At 40.9% G+C, this 19,984-nt stretch overlaps 1 protein-coding gene across 2 annotated transcripts in view; it reads left to right on the forward strand.

Moving 5' to 3' along the window:
* The window catches only part of TTC17 (tetratricopeptide repeat domain 17), a 116,471-nt gene that overhangs the window by 86,731 nt on the left and 9,756 nt on the right, over nucleotides 1-19,984 (forward strand). For both annotated transcript variants that reach the window (XM_072759181.1, XM_072759180.1), the window contains 3 exons: nucleotides 474-594; nucleotides 2,947-3,106; nucleotides 3,999-4,082. In XM_072759181.1, the coding sequence (XP_072615282.1) occupies nucleotides 474-594; nucleotides 2,947-3,106; nucleotides 3,999-4,082 (365 nt within the window). The remainder of the gene's footprint in view (nucleotides 1-473; nucleotides 595-2,946; nucleotides 3,107-3,998; nucleotides 4,083-19,984) is intronic.

The raw sequence follows: 19,984 nt of genomic DNA on the forward strand, positions 1-19,984 counted from the left end.
CATAACAAAGCGTTACCAGCCTCAGTGTCCACACTGCCAGGATGAAGAACCTGGCAGTGTGACACATGCCCCTTCTCAGTTGGACTTGTCTTTATAAAATCAAAGTGGCACATGCCCCTTCTCAGTTGGACTTGTCTTTGTAAAATCAAAATATAGAGGGGTAAAAATGAAATTCGGTAAGATGTTAACATTGAAGAATATCTTAGCTTCTACGTTGATCGGTGTTAAATCCAACGAAGGACTCGTTTATTTTGACTTCATCATCAGTCTTTGAGCACAAGACTTGATTCAGATAATCTTCTTCCCTTTGCCATGAATGACAGGATTTTAATTCTCTAGGTGGTGAAAATCCCAAAGACTAGAAGAATGGCACCTCCAAGTACACCAGCCTGGGTGAAGTAATCTCCAGCGTATGACACTGTGGGTTCTGTTCCTTTGCAGTTGTGTCAATTGATGACATACTTTCCTTCTAGGAAAAAAGCGTGACTACCAGAGTCTGGGATGGCCCAGCCCCGACGAGTGCCTCAAACTCCGCTGGGTAGAACTGACTGCCATCGTGAGTACCTGGCTTGCAGTTTCTTCAAAAAACATTGAGTGAGTATCTTAAACCTCTCCCTCCTTCATGGCATTTGTGTACCAGCGAACCCACTGGGCCTCAGTTGACTTCAGGTTGCCCTTCCTGGTCAGCAGCTGTTAGAAGAGTTGTCCTGTTTAGGCTCGGTGGTTCTGAGGCCGACCACCGGCTGCAGGTGGACGCGGCTCACTGTACGGAAATGCTGAATGTGCCCTCCTTCCTCGGTGCCTTCACCCACACATTGTAAGCTCTCCAGAAATGTGTGACTTATTTAGTTTGATACAGAAAAACCTGTGGTTTCTCACTGACATTGTGTACTTCAAAGGGGAGCCAGCGCAAACCCAGATTTACACATACCTACCAAGACACGTGCTGAGCAAGACTGCTTTTTCCTCCATGGATGCTCATTCTCTTTTGCTGGCTCCTTTTCTACCCTTTAAGAGCTCCCCAGGATTTACCTGTAAGCCTTCTTATCTTGGAATCACTCCCAGTCAGACCGACGTGCTTCCAGAACTTGTATCACCACCAGTATATTGACAACTCTCAAATTTGAATCTCCGGATTGGATTTTTCTTCAGCTTCCTCAACGCATCTGTCCAGTTATCTTCCTGGCTTCTGCCTAAATACCTGTGAGACACCTCAAGCTCAGGAAAACCAGACTTCTAATTTTTTTGTCCACTCTTCTTCCAAAAAAATCATTGTTCTGTGTGTTTCCTGTTTCTTATTCTTAGTGGATAGTTCTAGCAGCACTTAGGCTGGAAACCTGGGAGTCATCTTTACGGATCCCTGTCCCTTAACCCTTGGACCCGGTCTGTTGCCCATTCTTACCACTTCCACCCTCTGAGTGTTTTTCAAAGCCTTAGGCTTTTCTGCATCTCCATTGCTGCCCCCTTAAACCAGATCACCATCGTCTGCACTTTGATTCACTCAGGAGCCTCCTGGCTGGGCCTCGTGCTTCATTCACACTTGACTCTAGTCAGGCCCTTCTCCCCACAGTACTCAGACTCCTTCCTCAAATACAAGTCAAATCTTAAAATGCTCTAATAACTTCTTATTGCTCTTTTCCATAGTCCATAAAGCCCTTCGTGATCTGCTACTACATGTCTTTCTGTCCTCACCTCCACCTTCCCTCCTGTCGGGGCCGTCACACCTGGTGTCCCTTTGCATGCGGTGATGTTCCCTCCACCTTCTTCCCACCTGCTTCATTCACACTCCTCCTTCTGGTCATGACTTAAATCTTATGTCCTCAGGGAATCCTTCACTAACCACCTCCTTCCTCCATCAGCAGAGGGGAAATATATACAACCCCCACCCCTAGTGTACTGACATTGCACCTTGTTTGCATCTTTTATATCATCTGTAATAATTGAATCACACATTAGACCATGAATACCGTAACAGCAGGGATTGGGTATGTCTTGTAAATTATTATAGCTCTGGTGTGTGGCAGATAGTAGGCTCTGAGTAAATAACGAATGAATGTTTGCCTAATATATGAAACCTTTAAATAGTTAGAAATAAAATTTGGCCATGCCACTTTGCCATATCAGCATATATGCTAGCGTGTAACATTTAGCCTACATAGAGCAAGAAAATGACCACTTTGGGATGACAAAAAGGACTTACATCTTAAAGCAGAGATGCATTGAACAGCTACATCTGTTTAAAGTTTACTATTTAGGGACGCCTGGGTGGCTCAGCAGTTAAAGCATCGGCCTTCAGCTCAGGGCGTGACCCCAGGGTCCCGGGATCAAGTCCCACATCGAGCTCCCTGCAGGGAGCCCGCTTCTCCTTCTGCCTGTATATCTGCCTCTCTCTCTGTCTCTCATGAATAAATAAATAAAATCTTTAAAAAATAATCAAGTTTACTATTTAAATTTTAGGTAACTTTTTCTGTGGGGTGTGCTTCTGTGCATAAAGGGAAAGTAAAAGATAGGAACCACTTGTGGGTATTTATCACTTGTCTGTACCCTGGAAGGAGAAGTCCTAGAATAAAACCCACCTGGTTTAAATCTTCCTCAATGAGAAAACATGGCCAGTGGCAGTGACCAAACCAGACAGATGGTACATAGTAAGGAAGCAGCTTGAGTGGACTGGGAAATCACTGAGTTCAGGACTCAGATTCCAACACCGCTCCTTTGACCTGGGCTGTGATCTCTGCTCATTCATTCAACAAATAGTTATTGCTAAGCACTGGACGCTTGTAGTAAATAACATCAGACTAAATGACATCTGAAGTCTCTTCACTGTGTGATTCTGTGGTTCCAGACCGTCCTGGTAACATATTAAAGTTACGATCAGCTGATTATTAAAACTCTTGCCCCCACCCACCCAAATTTTCCATGGCTAATGGGGTAATCTCCGTTTTTCAGCATCACAGAACACATAGACTTTGCCACTCCAATACAGCAGCCAGCGATGGAGCCTCTTTGCAACGGCAATCTTCCCACGAGCATGCACACGCTGGACCACTTACACGGGGTTTCCAACCGAGCCAGCCTGCACTACACGGGTGAGAGTCAGTTAACAGAGGTGAGTGCTCAGCTTTATTCAGCCCGTCTGTAGTCTTAGGCCCACAGTGATGGTGCAGGGCAGCCCAGTGCCCAGGCCATATTCTTTTTGCCTTTTCAGCCGACTGCCATCGAGGCTTTAGGCCCGGCCTAATTTCTTTCAGGTCATGGGATTGAGTTATGCTTTTTTTAATGGCCAGCAAATTTTAATTCTGATTAGCAGCTCAAGGTAGATAGCATTCTGCTTGCCATCAGACTGGTGCTCTTGTAAGAAACATTTAGGTCGGCTTATTCATCCTGTTGGCATTCTTAAGAAGGCAAGGAAGGTGAGCAGACCCAGCATATACCTAGCAAGCAGTATGCCAAGAAGGAAAATTGGAGAAACATACCACAAATATCTAAGAATAGAGGACTTATTAAATAAACGTACAGATACAGCATAGTATATAGTGGAGCTACCAAGGAAAATGTAGTATTGACATGAAGAATTCTTCAGATTATGTGAAAATATAGGTGATAGTATGCACTGGGATCCCATACTCTGTGAGAAGTAGTATGTGTATGCACATAGTATTTCAGAAAAATATCTGGAAGACAAGTGTAAGATACTAATGGTGGCTGCGTCTGGGTGACAGGATTACAGATGGTTTTAATTTTCTTTATTTACTCTATTTTCTAATGTTGTAGTGCCTGTGTTTTACGTGTCTGTAGCTTTTGTTAAGTGGGAGGGGACCGAAAGGATGCTGTAATGGCTGACACGTGTCTTCAACAAAGTGTCCTTCCAGCAGGACCACAGCACGTACCCCCCAGAGCAACCATTTGCTTCTGTGCTGTATTATCCAGCTCAGCGTCAGCAGTGTCACCTAGATCCTGCTCCTTTCGTTGCTCTCACCTGCCATCTTTCCCTACACCAGGTATTGCAAAACCTTGGCAAAGACCAATATCCACAGCAGTCACTCGAACAGATTGGCACGCGAATTGCCAAAGTTTTGGAAAAGGTAAGTCACCCCGTAGGAAAGCTGGAAACTACTGTCCACCTTCTAACTTTCCCCAAATATTTGCCACTGAGTGACTCTTCTTACCTCTTCCGTTAGTTACACAGCACTTGGTAGCTAAAGTGATGACGTCGAATAACCCCACGCTGAAAGCTTCCATCACTTTTCCATTACTTTTTCCATCACTTGGCTAGTACTCTCTTTGGCTGCTTTGTTTACCTTCCATGATGAAACAAACCTACCTAATCAGGCTTGCCTTCTTTACTCTAGCATGGGTACCTAGAGGTGGCAGTACTGGGAGCCATGGCATCTCAGTAGATGATATAAGTCACATGTTCCTCTGGTGGTGAAGAATATTTGGTATTTCAGATTGTGGGTGGAAAACACAACTTTAAATGTCTTCTCTTGAAATCATGAAATAAAATACCTGCGAATGCATTTTCATACAGCCTAGAGAACATATAACACAGTTTCTAAGAATATTCATCTGTTTCTGTGTGATATTTATGTAATTAGGTTTTTTCTTAATTAAAGTGAATTACTTTATGGTTAAGTATCTCTTAACCATGTTATTAGTATATAATGTTAAAGCGGTAATATAATCTAGTGATTGAGAGAATCAATTCAGCTTCCAACACGACATGAATAGTATGGCAGGAACAGGGTAGTCATGACAGTCTAAAAGAGAAGAAATGGGAAAGACAGAGTGACCACTGTTCCCTGTCGATTCTGAACCCCATCTGGCAATAGGTCAACAGTTCCCCTGATGACTTGAGTTACAAGGAATATTCCTTGATAATGGCCCATTTTGGTTTCCCGGGCTACGTTCCCTAATCTGTTTTTCAATACTTGACCCTTCTCTCAGAATAGTCTTGTTCCCTAATCTGTTTTTCAATACTTGACCCTTCTCTCAGAATAGTCTTTTCTTTTCCGTAAGAAAGGCCTGTGTTTGCAGTTGAAGAGCTCACTCATCTCGCGTCCCACCTCTCTCTCTCCCTTATAGTCCAAACTGGCACAACTCCTTTAAAAAACTTTGTGGACCTTCAAACCGTAAGTCACTCCAGACAGAACCCACACCCCATGTCTCTTCAACAAGGCCCCTCTCTGCCTGGAATAGGAGTCCAGGGTGTAAATACCCTTAAGATTTATAGATACTTTTTGTCTGAGAGTGTCTTAGATGCTTACATCTGGACTTACATACTTCTGAGGCAGGAGGAACAAAGAGTCTTACTGCCGTGCTTCTGGTTGGAACTTGACCCCAAGACCATAGTTTTACTAGTAACATTCTGGATTTTTTTTTTTCTATAACTTTAAAACCTCGTGCTGATTGGGGCAACTGGCAGTTGAAAAGTTTCATTTTCAAACCCTGCAAGTCCCAGCTTGAAAATATTTTTTTTCTAGATTTCTGAACTGCACAGTTTCTTGTTTAAGTTCTCTCTTTTAATACCCTACTTGAGAGGATTTTTCAAAAAACTCTTTGTCACTTTAGCATTCTTCCTGGAAGTCTTCCTGGCCAGATCTACAACTTTGTTAGGTATTTTTTCTGTATTCCAAGATAAAGCCTCACCATTTGTTTTGTCAATAGATAAGCCTGCCCCTTCTCCTGCCTCCAACAGCGATTTCCTCCATGCTTGTTCAGCCTCCCTTAAGAGTCTCACTGCTGCTCAGTGGTTGTATTCAACCCAGGCCTGGAACTGACACCATAGGTGCTAAGTTTCTATTATGGCAGCAGTCCGTTCTGGATAGCAAACACTATTTCAGTTATCCATTTCTGTCTCACAAACCACCCCCAAGATTTACTGGCTTCAGACAGAACTGTTACTTGCTCAAGATTGTGCAGTCTGAGTTGGCTCAGCTGGGCATTTCTTCTGGTCTGACTTGGAGTCATTCGTGCAAGTGCAGACACATGGAGACTTATCAGGGGCTGGCCACCAAAGGTTTTACTCACAGGTCTGATACCTCAGCTGGAGTGGTTGGAATAGCTGGGCGCCGCTGGGAGTGTCTCTCTAGGTTATCTCTCCGGCAGGGTAGCTGGATCTTTCTACCTGAGGGCTCCAGACTCCACAAGGGTGAAAGCAAAAGCCCGCAGGCCTCGTAGAGCCTGTGCGTAGCCAGAACTACCAACAGCACCACTTCCGTCCAAGCAAGTGCTAGCGGCTGCTCAAAATCAAAGGCAGGGGAAACGTCCTCCATCTGCTGGTAGTGACAAAGAATGCATGGCCATCTTTAACGCACCATGGGTCCCTTCAGGGGAAGAGTGAGACAGACAGCATCTCAACAGAGATGATAGAAGCCAGAGGCCGGTGTAACAAGATCTTTAAAGCTGGAAGAAGAAAAACTGCAAGCTTAGAATTTTATGCCAGCCAAAGAGTCCTTCAGGTATTAAGGTAAAATAAAGATGAGTTCAAAGAAACGAAATTCAGAGAATCTGGCACCAGTGGGCCTGCACTGAAATAATAATTTTAAAAAGTTCTCAGGAAAATATCCCAGATAGAAATGTCGACATGCAAGAGGGAATGAAGAACTCCAAGAACCAAAATGTAAATGAACAGTAGCTGTACAAAATCATACCTGCAGTACCCTGGGGCGCCTCACTTTTACGTGGAACTTAAAATTCATGGTAACAATAACAGACGATGGGAGGGAAATAAATGCAGTTTAAAAGTTCTAAAGTTTAATTGGTGTCAGCGAGTACTATAGGTAATAATTTGCATGGGACTGTGATAAGTAAGAATACAGTTTTAAGCTCTAGGCTAACTACTAACAAAGGTTTTACAGTGTAATTTAATAGAAGGAAAATGGAATAATACAAACGTTTGATTAATCTCAAGAAAGTCAGGAAAGGAGAAGGCACATAAAAATAGAACACAAATGGTAAAATAGGAAGTATAGACCCAAGCATATCAGTAGTTAAGTAAAAAAGATTTTATAATTTAAGCATTTTGTATGGAATGGATTTTTTTTTTGATCCAACTGTATGCTGCTCATAAGAGAAACAGTTTCAATATTAGGTACAAAAGTATTGAAAGTGTGAAGATGGAAAATAATATACCACAGCAAACAATAAAAAAAGGTGATACAGTGACACTCATCAGAAAACATAGTGGGACTTTGAAGCAGGAAGCACTACTAGTGCTAGAAGGGCAAAAGTGAGGAAGGTTGGTGGTAACGGCAAAGGCTGAAGATGCCACAGAGCAACCAGAGCTCTCGTGTCGCCGGTGGGCGTGTAGCATAGTCCAGACATTCTGGAAAAGTGTGGTAGGCTAGTAAAAAGTTAAGCATACACTATCCAGGGATTTTACCACTAGATACTTATCACAGAGACATGAAAATACATGTCCATAAAATATTTGTTAAAACGCATTCACAGCAGATTTATTCATAATAGCCAAGAAACGGTGAAGCGCCAGTCAGTAGAATGGATGAAGCGTGCCGTATTTACACGATGAATTCAGCTGGAGGGATCCAACGTCCATACTGATGAAGCTCACTTGCAAATAAAAGAAGTGGGACACAAAAAACATGCATAGTGTACGATTCCCAATGACATGAAATCCTAGAACAGCCAAAACTCTCCTGTGTTGATAGAAGTCAGATCAGTGGTTGCTTCGTGGGGGCAGAGGTTGCCTGGGAAGCAGCCTGGAAGGACTTTCTGGAGTGTTGGAAGTTATTCATGTCTTTGGTAGTCAAAAGCGAGTGTTTTACTTAAAATCTGAGCATTTTTCTCTCTATGGAAATTGTGCTTGTTTTTAAAAATGAAGGTTAAATAAAGATTTTAGACCACCAGGAGCTGAGCAATGCTACCAACAAGACTTGTCCTAAAAATCACTAATGGAATTTCTTCGGGTGGAAAGAAAGCCATCCCAGATGGAAACAGGAAAGAGCAAAGAAGAACAGAAAGGGTAAATATTAAATACAAATGAGTATGACCACACAGGGCAACAGCAGTAGCTTCTTCCGATAAGAAAGTGCAACAGCATCCAGTGTGTACCTCCAGAGTGAGGCCTTACGTAGTCCAGGGACCGTTCTCTGCCCACCACCCTTCCCTGCCTTTTGTGTGTGTGTGTGTGTATGTGTGTGTGAAGAGGTAGAGGTTTATTGAAATATAAACATTCGAGAATATGTAAGATAGAAAATAACCACAACATTTACAGACACTTGCTGCAAGAGGACGTCTGAGGTATTTATCACCGCCTAGGCTACCATGTGCTAGCACATCTTCCTGGTCGGAGCCCGCGTGGACGGGGCCGGGGGGGGCAGAGCGGCCTGGCCTGCAGCCTGCCCTGAGGCCTTTGGGACTGAACCGTCTGGGAAAGCTGCTCTGGCCCAGGCCCGGCCCCTGGAGCACCTGCGGGCATCCCCGCTCTTGGGCCTTCACACCGAGACCCTGCTTTTGTCCTTGAGGGCAGAGAGGGTTTGCTGAGAGGGCAAGGCCAGGCAGCTGCCTAGGAAAGGGGGATCCAATGACCAGAAAGCTGCAGTGCGTGCCCGTGTCCTCTGGCTGGGAAGAGTTCAGGTGCAAGGGAACAAGTCAAATGATACGTTGTGGGAGCAAGCCTGGCTCAGATGTCCTGAGCTCCATACAAAATTGAGTATCTTTTATGAAAACCCCTTGGGTCCTGGAAAGGGCATCGCTGTTTATAAGAACCGTGACGCTCAGAACTCAAAACTGCCTTTCCGTGAGGTTTTTACAGTTTACTTCCAGTTCTTCTCATCCAGATACAGTTTATCAACTGAGATCATTTTTACATAAACTCTCCTGTTTGGTAATGGCTAACATCCCCCCTTTATTAGGTCTTCAGGGAAATAGAACTAGAAGGCTAATCTAGAAACCATTTCTACTGGGGCTCACAGACCAACCTTTATGACCTTGAGTTTCTAACTTTAATACAATACCTCTCAGACTTTAGGGTACACCAGAATCAACTGCAGGGCTTCTTAGACTCAACAGATTGCTGAGCTTCCTGAGTTGGTAGGGCTTAGGGTCAGGCCTGAAAATGGACATTTCTAATAAGTTGCTGGGGTGATGCTGCTGGAACAAAGATCACATTTTCAAACTACGACCTTAGAAAATGACAGAGGTGACAAAGCAGAGCACCCCTTTCTCATTTATTGCTCACAGAAGAACAAGGACATATCCATATCCTCTTTGCTTCCAACTTTTTTTTTTTTTTTTGCTTTATTTTTTGCTTTTTTATTTTAAAATAGTCCTTATCCTTTGTTATTTCTTCAAAAGCCCATCTATAATTGTCTCCCTGGGGAGTTTTTAGTTTGCACTAAGTGTCAGCAGAGGATGTTGGTCAGTCCCTGTGTTAGGGTTAAATCCATACGCACCATCAGAACCCTCGGGAAGCTGCCCCAGGTTGCAACTGAGGTCACTGCCACATGTGATGCTCAGAAACCTCTGTCACCCCACATGTGCACCATGCAGCTGCCACTGCCAGTGCAGCTGGTTCGTGTGCCAGGTTGCCACATAGCCCTATTTGACCTCTGTGCTGGTGCAGAGTAGCTCTCCCCCTTCTCTCCCCACTTCCCCAGCTAGGGGCTCGTGGGCACCACTCCATGCTGATTAGATCTGTGGCCAACCCAGCCTCTCCACGCTCTTGTCTAGTCCCGCCCCAGTCACAAACACGGAGTCCAGCTCAAGCTCTTCCCCACCCCCTGCCAGGCGTCAGTGCCTGGTTTGACCCAAATGCATCAACTACCCCAAGGCAATGCCATTTTTGCCAGCCAGCCCACTTGCAGCTGCGCTTCTGGTCAGTTCCATTTCATGGACCGGTGCAGGGGGAGTGGGCAGTTTTTCTCTGCCTAAGTTTGACCCTGCTCTCATCCAGTCCCACAAGGGAAAGATTTGTCCTCTATCACACCACTGTCAAACTTCTGCGATCAGCCTCAGAGAAAGTTGGCTCCCACTGAGGCTTCAGTTCATCTGCATCCCCCTGAGCATTCTTTTATGTCACAGTGCCTGGGCCACATTGAACCAAGGATGTGAAAGTCCCTTCCGCTGCTGCTACCACTTTGCAGTATCCACTGCCAGTGGATTTAGGGCCAGTAGATAAGTATTTTATACTCGCATAACTCAGTACGGCACATGTGGGCTCGCCTTCACTCAGGAGGGTGGAATAGAAACCCAGTAAGCCAGCAGTACAGCCTTTCATGTGTTTTTCCAAGAGTCCCTCTAGCAGCCTGGCAGCAGTCCCAGAGACAGTTATCTGCCCCTTGCCCCAAGTGACAGCTCAGGGATAAGGGATCAAGACCCCATGAGTGAGTATGGGAACAACCCTGGTTTAGAATTCCTAAGTTCCATGTCGGAACCAGTACCTTTTTCAACAGTCTCATGGGCCTAGAGTCCAAGAGTTCCATCAGCGGACAAGCAGCGTCACAGTCCTCCCAGTCCACCTGCAGTGGTCAGGTCATCTGTACCCTAACCGTGTTGCCTGGTAACATAGCTGACATGCTGCCTTTATTGGACTTCCAGGGGAACACAGCTAAAAGATTAACATGAGATTAATTTTCCTGTGAATACACATGAGCAGGGTGTTAGGCTTTAGCATTATCAGGAAAGTAGTAAAATTAAAGTCATAATTTATATTTTTAGTCTGGAATAATTTAAAGATCCATATTGGAAATTCTAGGCTAACCATTAAAAGAACAGTTAAAGAATGTATAGTTAAGGAAAAAGGGAATAATAAACATTTGATTAATTCAGCCAAGAAGCAAGAAAGGAAGACAAAAGGAATATGATAGAAATATATGTTATATGTAAAATATAAAAATGGGTACAATAAAATATAAATTATAAAGTGATAGAGATAAGTATAATATATCAGTAATGACAGTAAATACAAAGAACTAAGTATTCCAATTAGAGTACCAACATTATCAGGCTGGGTTAAAATACTGAACCCAATTATGTGCTGTTCACAAGTAACACACTTTAATATAAGATATTAAATGGTTGAAATTAAACAGATGGGGAAAAGATATACAAACACTAATCAAAAGAAAGCTGGCTTAACTGTACTAACATCACACGATGTGGAATTTAAGGCAAGAACCGTTACTACAGATAAAGACAATTCATAATGATACAGTGGTCAGTCCACCAGGAATATAGAAAATTGTAAAACTCTGTAACCAATAGGATAATTTCAAATTATATAAGACAAGCATTAAACATCGGCAGATCTAACCAGAAACAAATAAATCTACAGTCATAATAGATACCAACCTCTCTAAGTAGATGGCAGAATTAAGCAGGCAAAAAAAAGTAAAAATATAGACCATCTTGGGATACCTGGGGGGCTCAGCAATGGAGCGTCTGCCTTTGGCTCAGGGCGTGACCCTGGGGTCCCAGGATCAAGTCCCACATCAGGCTTCCCACAGGGAGCCTGCTTCTCCCTCTCCCTGTGTCTCTGCTTCTCTCTGTGTGTGCCTCATGAATAAATAAATAAAATTCTTAAATAAGATCTTTAAAAATATATATATGGAGGACGATCTTGCTTTTTTTTTTTTTTTTAAGATTTTATTTATTTATTTATTTAACAGTTAAGGAGAGCCAGAGAGCACAAGCCGTGGGTGGGAGCTGAGAAGCAGGCTCCCTGCTGAGCAGGGAGCCCAATGCGAGGCTCCATCCCAAGACTCCAGGATCAAGACCGGAGCCAAAGGCAGACACTTAACCAACTGAGCCACCCAGGCACCCCAACCATCTTGCTAATAAAATAAATTTCACCTAACATTTATGTAAAGCTGCATTAAACTAATACAATTCTCATTTTAGAAAAGGCATATGGCTCAGTTGGTAGAGCATGCAACTCTTAATCTTAGATTATGAATTCAAACCCCGAGTTAGGATGGAGCCTACTTAAAATACATTTTTTAGGGCAGCCCCAGTGGCTCAGCAGTTTAGCACCTGCCTTCGGCCCAGGGTGTAATCCTAAAGACCCGAGGTCAAGTCCCATGTCAGGCTCCCTGCATGGAGCCTGCTTCTCCCTCTGCCTGTGTCTCTGCCTCTCTCTCTCTCTCTCTTTGTCTGTCATGAATAAATAAAATCTTTAAAAAAATACATTTTTAAAAAATGCACACAATTTACCAGGTTGATCATAACCTGAGTCATAAATTAAGCCTCAATTAAAATTTAAAATACTGGGGCACCTGGGTGGCTCAGCAGCTGAGCATCTGCCTGTGGCTCAGGTCATGATCGGGGGGCCCCAGGATCAAGTCCCACATCGGGCTCCCCACAGGGAGCCTGCTTCTCCCTCTACCTGTGGCTCTGCCTCTCTCTCTGTCTCTCATGAATAAATAAAATGTTTTTTTTAATTTAAAATACTGAAATAATTTATAGTATATTTTTTGACCCCAGTGGAATTAAAATAAAAATCAGAAGCAAAAGGATAGATGGAAAATCCTCAGCGATTTTGGTGACATTAAGCAGTACATTTCTCTATAACCCATGAAGAAGCCCAAGCAAAATTAGAAAATATTTTGAAATGAGTATAGCATGTTAAAACTTGTGGGATGCAGCTAAAGCAGTGCTTGAGGAAAGTTTATAGCCTTTTTTTCTTTAAGATTTTATTTATTCATGAGAGACACAGAGAGAGGCAGAGACACAGGCAGAGGGAGAAGCAGGCTCCTGCAGGGAACCTGATGTGGGGCTCGATCCCGGATCCTGGGATCACAACCTGAGCTGAAGACGGATGCTCAACCACTGAGCCACCCAGGCGCCCTGAAAGTTTCTAGCTCTTAAATAGGCATATTAGTTTAAAAAAAAAAAAAAAAGTTAATGATCTATGCTTTTATCTCAAAATCTAGAAAAAGAGCAAATCAAAACTACACTGAGATACTTCTTGTCAATGACATTGGCAGAAATACACAAGTTTGGTAGACTCAGTAAGGCTGTGGGGAAATTGGAACTGCTATACATACATTGGTAGTGGACATGCAAAATGGAATAACCTTTATGGAGAGAAAATTAACCATATCTAGCAAAATTATACGTTCATTTACCCATGTAGCCAACTTTCAAGAATCTTAGTTCTAAGATGGTAAAAAAAAAATAATGTAAGAAAGCCTATGGATAAGGCTGTTGGTTATAGCCTCATTTGTAATAGCAGACTGGAAACAACCCAATTGTGCAACAGGAGACTGATTAAATAAAAAGTCCTCCGCGGATGTTTATTGGGTGTGAAGGTCCACAGAATGGAGTCTTTTACAGCTGTCGAAAAGAATGAAGACGATTTCTGTAAACTTCTATGAAATAATCTCCGGGATATACCTAGTGGGGAAAAAAGAAAAGTGGAAAACGTCATTATCTCTGATTACTATTTTGCTTTTTAAACAATGGCAAGGTGAGGGATATATGTAGAGAAACATTTTATTTTTTTTTTTATTTTTTTTTTTTAAATAGAACATTGTATATATTTCAGAAGCCCCCTCCCATGTTTATTTTTCTTGTCCCAATGCCCTATTCCCAGCGGTAAGCACTATTCCAGATTTATTGGTAATTCATGTTCTTCTATTTTTTCTTTCCGGTTTTTTTTTTTTTTTTTTTTTTTTAATTTATGATAGTCACAGAGAGAGAGAGAGGCAGAGACAAAGGCGGAGGGAGAAGCAGGCTCCATGCACCGGGAGCCTGATATGGGATTCGATCCCGGGTCTCCAGGATCGCGCCCTGGGCCAAAGGCAGGCGCCAAACCGCTGCGCCACCCAGGGATCCCGAGAAACATTTTAAAATGGAATAGTAACTTTTAAAAATACTTTTAAGTGATTTTTCCATTGAGGGAAGAAGGAAATTGGATCAGAAAGACTCGGCATGAAGCTAGATTTCCTTGAGTCTACATTATCTTTTCTATTTGACTTTGGAAACAAATACTCTGTGTATTTTAATAAGGCAATTCGTAATTAAAAGTAAAATTAAATGAGCCCATTCTGTATCCAGTTGGTGGTCTAACCACATCAAGGGGAATTTTCCAAGTGACTTTAAAAGATAGTTGTTTAACTATCCCCCCAATGGGATTTACTCTAAGCACAAAAGAAAACCTTATTTGTTTTCAGTAATAGTATTGTTAATATTGATATTGTCCTGAGATTATAGGTGTATGCAATGCAAAATAAACGAGTAATTTTGTTGGTGATGTTGAGAACTAGAGGTTAGGTATGGGTGAAGGACAGAAAAGTGTGAGAATGAGGATGTTAAGAAAACATTTATAGTTGTGAATTAGAAATACTGGTAAAACTTTCTCATATATTTACACATTTCCTTAATTTGCTGAAAAAACTAGTATTAGTGAGTAACCCAGTATTTATAAGCACACTTGGCACCCAGATGTCGATCTTTAGATACCATTTTGCACTAAAAGGAACCAGAATTCCATGGAGAAATGGCTTCTACCAAGTCTGGGAAAGCAGAGAAGCTCCCAAAGTCAACAAACGTTGTGTCAGAAGAACTCTGAGCCAACTGGAATATGCTCCTATTGGCCAAAAATGGATCACTTTGAGCAGCAAAACTCAAAGCAACTGAGTGGGTGAAACACATCACATTTATAAAACTATATTAAATGATATTTATACCCTCAAATTCACCATGAAGGATGTGGTCTTGGATGATGCATGGGAACAACTTAGATTTGTTTTTGTTTTTTAATGGAAAAAGAAAATAACAAGCATGTTTCCTTCCTTTCTAAATGAACTGTACTTTGGGGTAAATGATGAGTTGATGAGAGGAAAAAAATCTCTTTACGCTTTATAGTAATATTCCAACTAGTTAACTGAAAATGATGAAATTAGCATAGTACAGTTTTGCTGCTCCCAACTAATCTGGCAGTGATCATCACTCGCTGCTACCTCACCAGTACGCTCAGACAGTGTGTGGTACCGTTGGAAGTTCACATTACCACCTGTGAAAGTGTTTGGCCACCACCCCTTCTCAGTAAGTCAAATCCGAGACAGCCAAGCCTCTGACTGCCAACTAACGATGCAGGGGACAGAGGAGCCTGTTCAGTAGCTCCGAGGATGCCATCAGCAGAGTCCAGTCAGTGGAAAACTACAAGATAAATAATCCCATTTTTCTATAGAAATGTTAAAGATAGATGAGGATGAACCCTAGAGATCAAAAGAGACTTAAGGAATACATTAACCAATGGCAACATTATAAGAGCAAAGGAACTTGTATAAGACAACCAAAGGAAAATAGGAATATTGGTGATACTAAACAATTTTCAAAATGTAAGCAAACTTTATTAATCTTATATTTTAAATGTGAGTTTCTGTCTTTTAGAAGTACAATTGGAAAATTTACTGGTGACATTATATGAAGTCTGGGATTTGCTTCAAATTAATGTGGATGAGAGTTTAGACAAAATCAGAAGTGGCCATGAGTGGATAAGCATTGAAGCTGGATGATGAGTGCATAGAAGTTCTAACAATGTCGTCTTCTTTTGTATATATTTGAAATTTCTCATTATGAAATATTTTTAAAATGTTATTTCACAGCTGAGAAAATAGCATATCAGAAATGAGGAAGTTAAAAAAACAAATTGACACATCTTAAACTAAAAATATATTTATTTATTTAGGCCAAATATTCATGGGGTGAATTAGACTCGAATAGTGAATTGCAAGCTTTGTATAAAAAAATTACCTAAAATATTATAGAGACAAGAAGATAAGTGAATCAGCAGATTCAGGAAGCATGCTGTATTCTAAGCTGGATAAATAAAAACAAACCCGTACCTAGCTACATCATAGTAAAACAGCAAAGACAAAGCTATCTTAAAAGCACCTATTTCAGTCAAGGTACTGTCAGGAAAACAGAAAGGACATCAGGTATGTATGATGTAGAAGAGTAAATAGACAATTGATTACATTGTTGTGGAAGGGTGAACAGGAGAAAAGGAAACACCTGACTGGGGTAAGCCAGTGGTGCCAACTGCTGGGCCTGTGTCCCACCCCTAGGATGAGCAGGCAGTGGGGTCTTCTAAATCTAGGCATTCACAGGAGTTCTGGCAAGTGGAGCCTCTGCTTCTGAAGAGGGAACGTAGCCTGGCTGCGGATGGGATACAGTGAGGCTGAGCCTGGGAGTGCAGTGACACTGACAGGAGCACCACGCCAGCAGAAAGCATAGTCCCTTCTCCTCTTGCCTCCAGTCTCCTTGTGTGCACGTTTGCAGACCTTAACAGGAAGCCTGCTAGCAAAGGAGAAATACGGTTTGCAGAGTTCCAGCCACAGTACCACAAAGCAGGTTATAGAATTTTGGATTTGCATCTGATCACTTAATAAACACCACAACATGAGTACATGAATGTATTCATTCAACAGATATGTAGAAAGGCCTGCTGTGTGCCAAATATTTTTAAGGGCTTAGGATAGATCAGTGAAGAAAAATTTCAACAAAGATCTCTGCCCATATGGAGACAGAAAGGACAGATTACCTACAGAGGAGGGATAGTTAAAAAGATAGCCTCTCTCTCATAGCAACCGTCTAAGCCAGATGATAGTTTTGAAAGCATACTGGGCCCCCTAGAATTGCGTACCTTACAATGAGAGAAGAATAAAGACATTTAAAGGTAACTGGAGGGATCCCTGGGTGGCGCAGCGGTTTGGCGCCTGCCTTTGGCCTAGGGCGCGATCCTGGAGACCCGGGATCGAGTCCCACATCGGGCTCCCGGTGCATGGAGCCTGCTTCTCCCTCTGCCTGTGTCTCTGCCTCTCTCATTCTCTCTGTGACTATCATAAATAAATAAAATTAAAAATAAATAAATAAATAAATAAATAAATAAATAAATAAATAAAAATAAAGGTAACTGGAAAAAGTTTATTAGCAAGAGCCCTGTCCAGAGGAACTTTTCTGTATGAAAGCCAAAGAAAGATTGTCTGAGACAGAAGAAGATTTGCCAAGCAAATAGTGATACAGGCATGCAAACCCAAACAAACATTGTCTGTAGAAAATGATAATTTGTGGGATTTTTAAGAGAAATGACTGAACTAAAATACCATGCGGGGGGGGGGGGAATACCATGCAAAACAATATGTATCTGAGGGTGAGTTGATCTGAGTTACAGTGTTCAAAAGGCCTCTTCGTGTTTAGGAGGAATGAATGAATATATTGCTTGGATTTTACATTAAATATTGAGTAAAGAATTAAGGTTCACTGTTAAAAAGAAAGCACGGATCCCAAACCTTTGAGGATAAAATAATGAAGATAGGAAGAAGAGGACCCAAAAAAATCAAGAGATAGGAAAAAAGCAACATTTAAGGATCAGAACAACAGCAGCAAAAAAAGATAAGAAGTAGAAGTCAAGAAGTAAACAATCTTAAAAACAATCTGTAACAAGGAACGCCTGGGTGGCTCAGTTGGTTAAGCATCTGCCTTCAGCTCAGGTCATGGTCCCAGGGGGGTAGGTCCGTGATAGAGCATCAAGCTCCCTCCCACAGTGGGGAGTCTGCTGCTCCTCCCGCCCCTCTCCCCACTCATGTGCTCACACACGGTCTCTCTCAAATAAAATCTTTTTAAAAATTCTGTAATGTAACAGTCACAAAATGTCAAATTGGAAATTTTTAAAAGGAACCACGTTTTAATTCATACCAAAAACATAATATAAAAGTTGAAAAAAATGGAAAAAGCTGCACCCAATACTTACTAATCAAAAGAAAGTAGGTATAGTTATATTAATTACCTAAAAACATCTATTTCAAAACAAAAAAAAATTTTAGGGGCAGAAAAGGACTATGTAATGATAAAAGATTTAATTCACCAGAAAGACCAATTCTAAACTTACACATACCCAATAAAATAACTTCAAAATATATAAAGCAAAAATCATTGATCTACTGAAAAATTAACAAATACCGGGATACCTGGGGGGCTCAGTAGTTGGGCGACTGCCTTCTGCCCAGGGCGTAACCCCAGGGTCCTGGGATCGAGTCCCACATCGGGTTCCCCACAGGGAGCCCACTTCTCCCTCGGCCTGTGTCTCTGCCTCTCTCTGTGTCCTCATAAAGAAATAAAGTATTTTTAAAAATAAATAAATAAAATCTTAAAAATTAATAGATACCAACATAAATACCTTTCCCATGGATCCTGAGTGGCTCAGTGGTTTGGTGCCTGCCTTCAGCCCAGGGCATGATCCTGGGGTCCCAGGATGGAGTCCTACATCTGGCTCCCTGAATGGAGCCTGCTCCTCCCTCCGCCTGTGTCTCTGCCCCCCCCTCTCTCTCTCTCTCTCTCTGTGTGTGTGTGTGTGTGTGTCTCTGATGAATAAATAAAGTGTTAAAAAAATAAATAAATACCTTTCCCCACTGTTGATAAGCCAATTAGTGTCTGAATCTATATTCATGAAGTGTGTTAGCCTGTGGTTTTCTTTTTTGGTAATACTTTGTCTAGTTTTGTTATTAGGTTAATAATCACTCTGTATATTGAGAAGTGTTCCCTCCACCGTATTTTTCCGGAACAGTTTATAGAGAAGTAATATTATTTCTTCCTTAAATATTTGATAGAATTCAGCAGTGAAGCCATCTGGGCCAGGATTGTTCTTTGTGAGAGATTTCTCACAACAAATTCAATTTCTTTAATAGACATAGTCAAATTATCTCTTCTTGAGTGAGTTTTGTTAGTTGTATCTCTAAAATTTGTCCACTTAATCTAAGTTGTTGAATTTATTAGCATAAAGTTGGTCATAGTTTTTTCCTCATTCTGTTAAGATCTGTAGGATCTGTAGTAACATGCTCTCGTAATTCTGGTGTTGATAGTTTGTTATCTTTTCTCTTTTTTTTTCCTGATCAGACTGACTAGAAATTTATTCAGTTTATTGTTCTTCTCAAAGAACCAAGAACTCAAGGTTTTTAGATCCATTGATTTTTCCATTGTTTTTATTTTCTCTTTCATTTATGTCTGCTCATATCTTTATTATTTCCTGTCTTCTGCTTGCTTAGGATTTAATTCACTGAGGTTTTTTTAGTTTCTTGATGTGGAAGCTTAGTTTATTGATTTGATCCCTTGCTTTTTCTAAGGTAGGTCTTTAATGCTAAAAATTCCCTCTAAATTGTACTTTTAGTATATAAAACAAATTTTGTCATATTTCCATCTTTATTCAGCTTAAAATAGTTTATAACTTTCCTTTTAGCTTCCTTTTTGATCTGTAAGTTGTTTAGGAGTGTTTTATTTGGGTTTCCAACTATTGGACATTTTCCAGATCTCTTTCTTTAAGTGATTTCTAATTTCATTGCAGTAAATGAACATAATCTGTGTGACTTAAATTTTTTAAAACTTACTCATACTTGTTATATATAGACATTATATCTTAAGTATTAATAGTTATATAATATATTAATATATAATATATTTATATATTATAGAATATAATCTGCCTTGGTAAATGTACCATGTACTTCAGAAAAGAGTACTACTACTGTTAGAGTATTCTAGAGATGTCATTTAGGTCAAGTTGTTTGATAATATTGTTTGTTTCTTCTTTATTTCTACTGATTTTTTTTCTTGTGTGTATTTCTTCTATCAGTTATTGAGAAGCATGTTGAAATCTACAACTACAATTCTGAATTTGTGCATATTTTATTTTCTACCAGTTTTTGATTCTTTCTTTTTTGAGTTGTGTTGTTAGGTGCAGAAATCAATGAAACAGAAACCAAAAATAGAATGGAGATCCACAATCCAAAAATTGTTTCTTTGAAGCACTAGTTGGGCAGAATTAATCAAGAAAAAAATAAACCACAAATAACCAATATTGAGGGAAAAGGGAAGCAAAACTACAGCTAAAAAACTAAAAAGAATTAGAAAATGATACAGTTAACAATTTTATGCCAGTAAATTTGAAAACAAATGTAAAGAAGACAAATTTCTATAAAAATGTAATTACCCAAATTGATTTGGGTATTATAACTCAAATAAGTTG

This window comes from Vulpes vulpes, chromosome 5 (genome assembly GCF_048418805.1).
Source record: "Vulpes vulpes isolate BD-2025 chromosome 5, VulVul3, whole genome shotgun sequence".
Lineage (NCBI taxonomy): Eukaryota > Metazoa > Chordata > Mammalia > Carnivora > Canidae > Vulpes > Vulpes vulpes.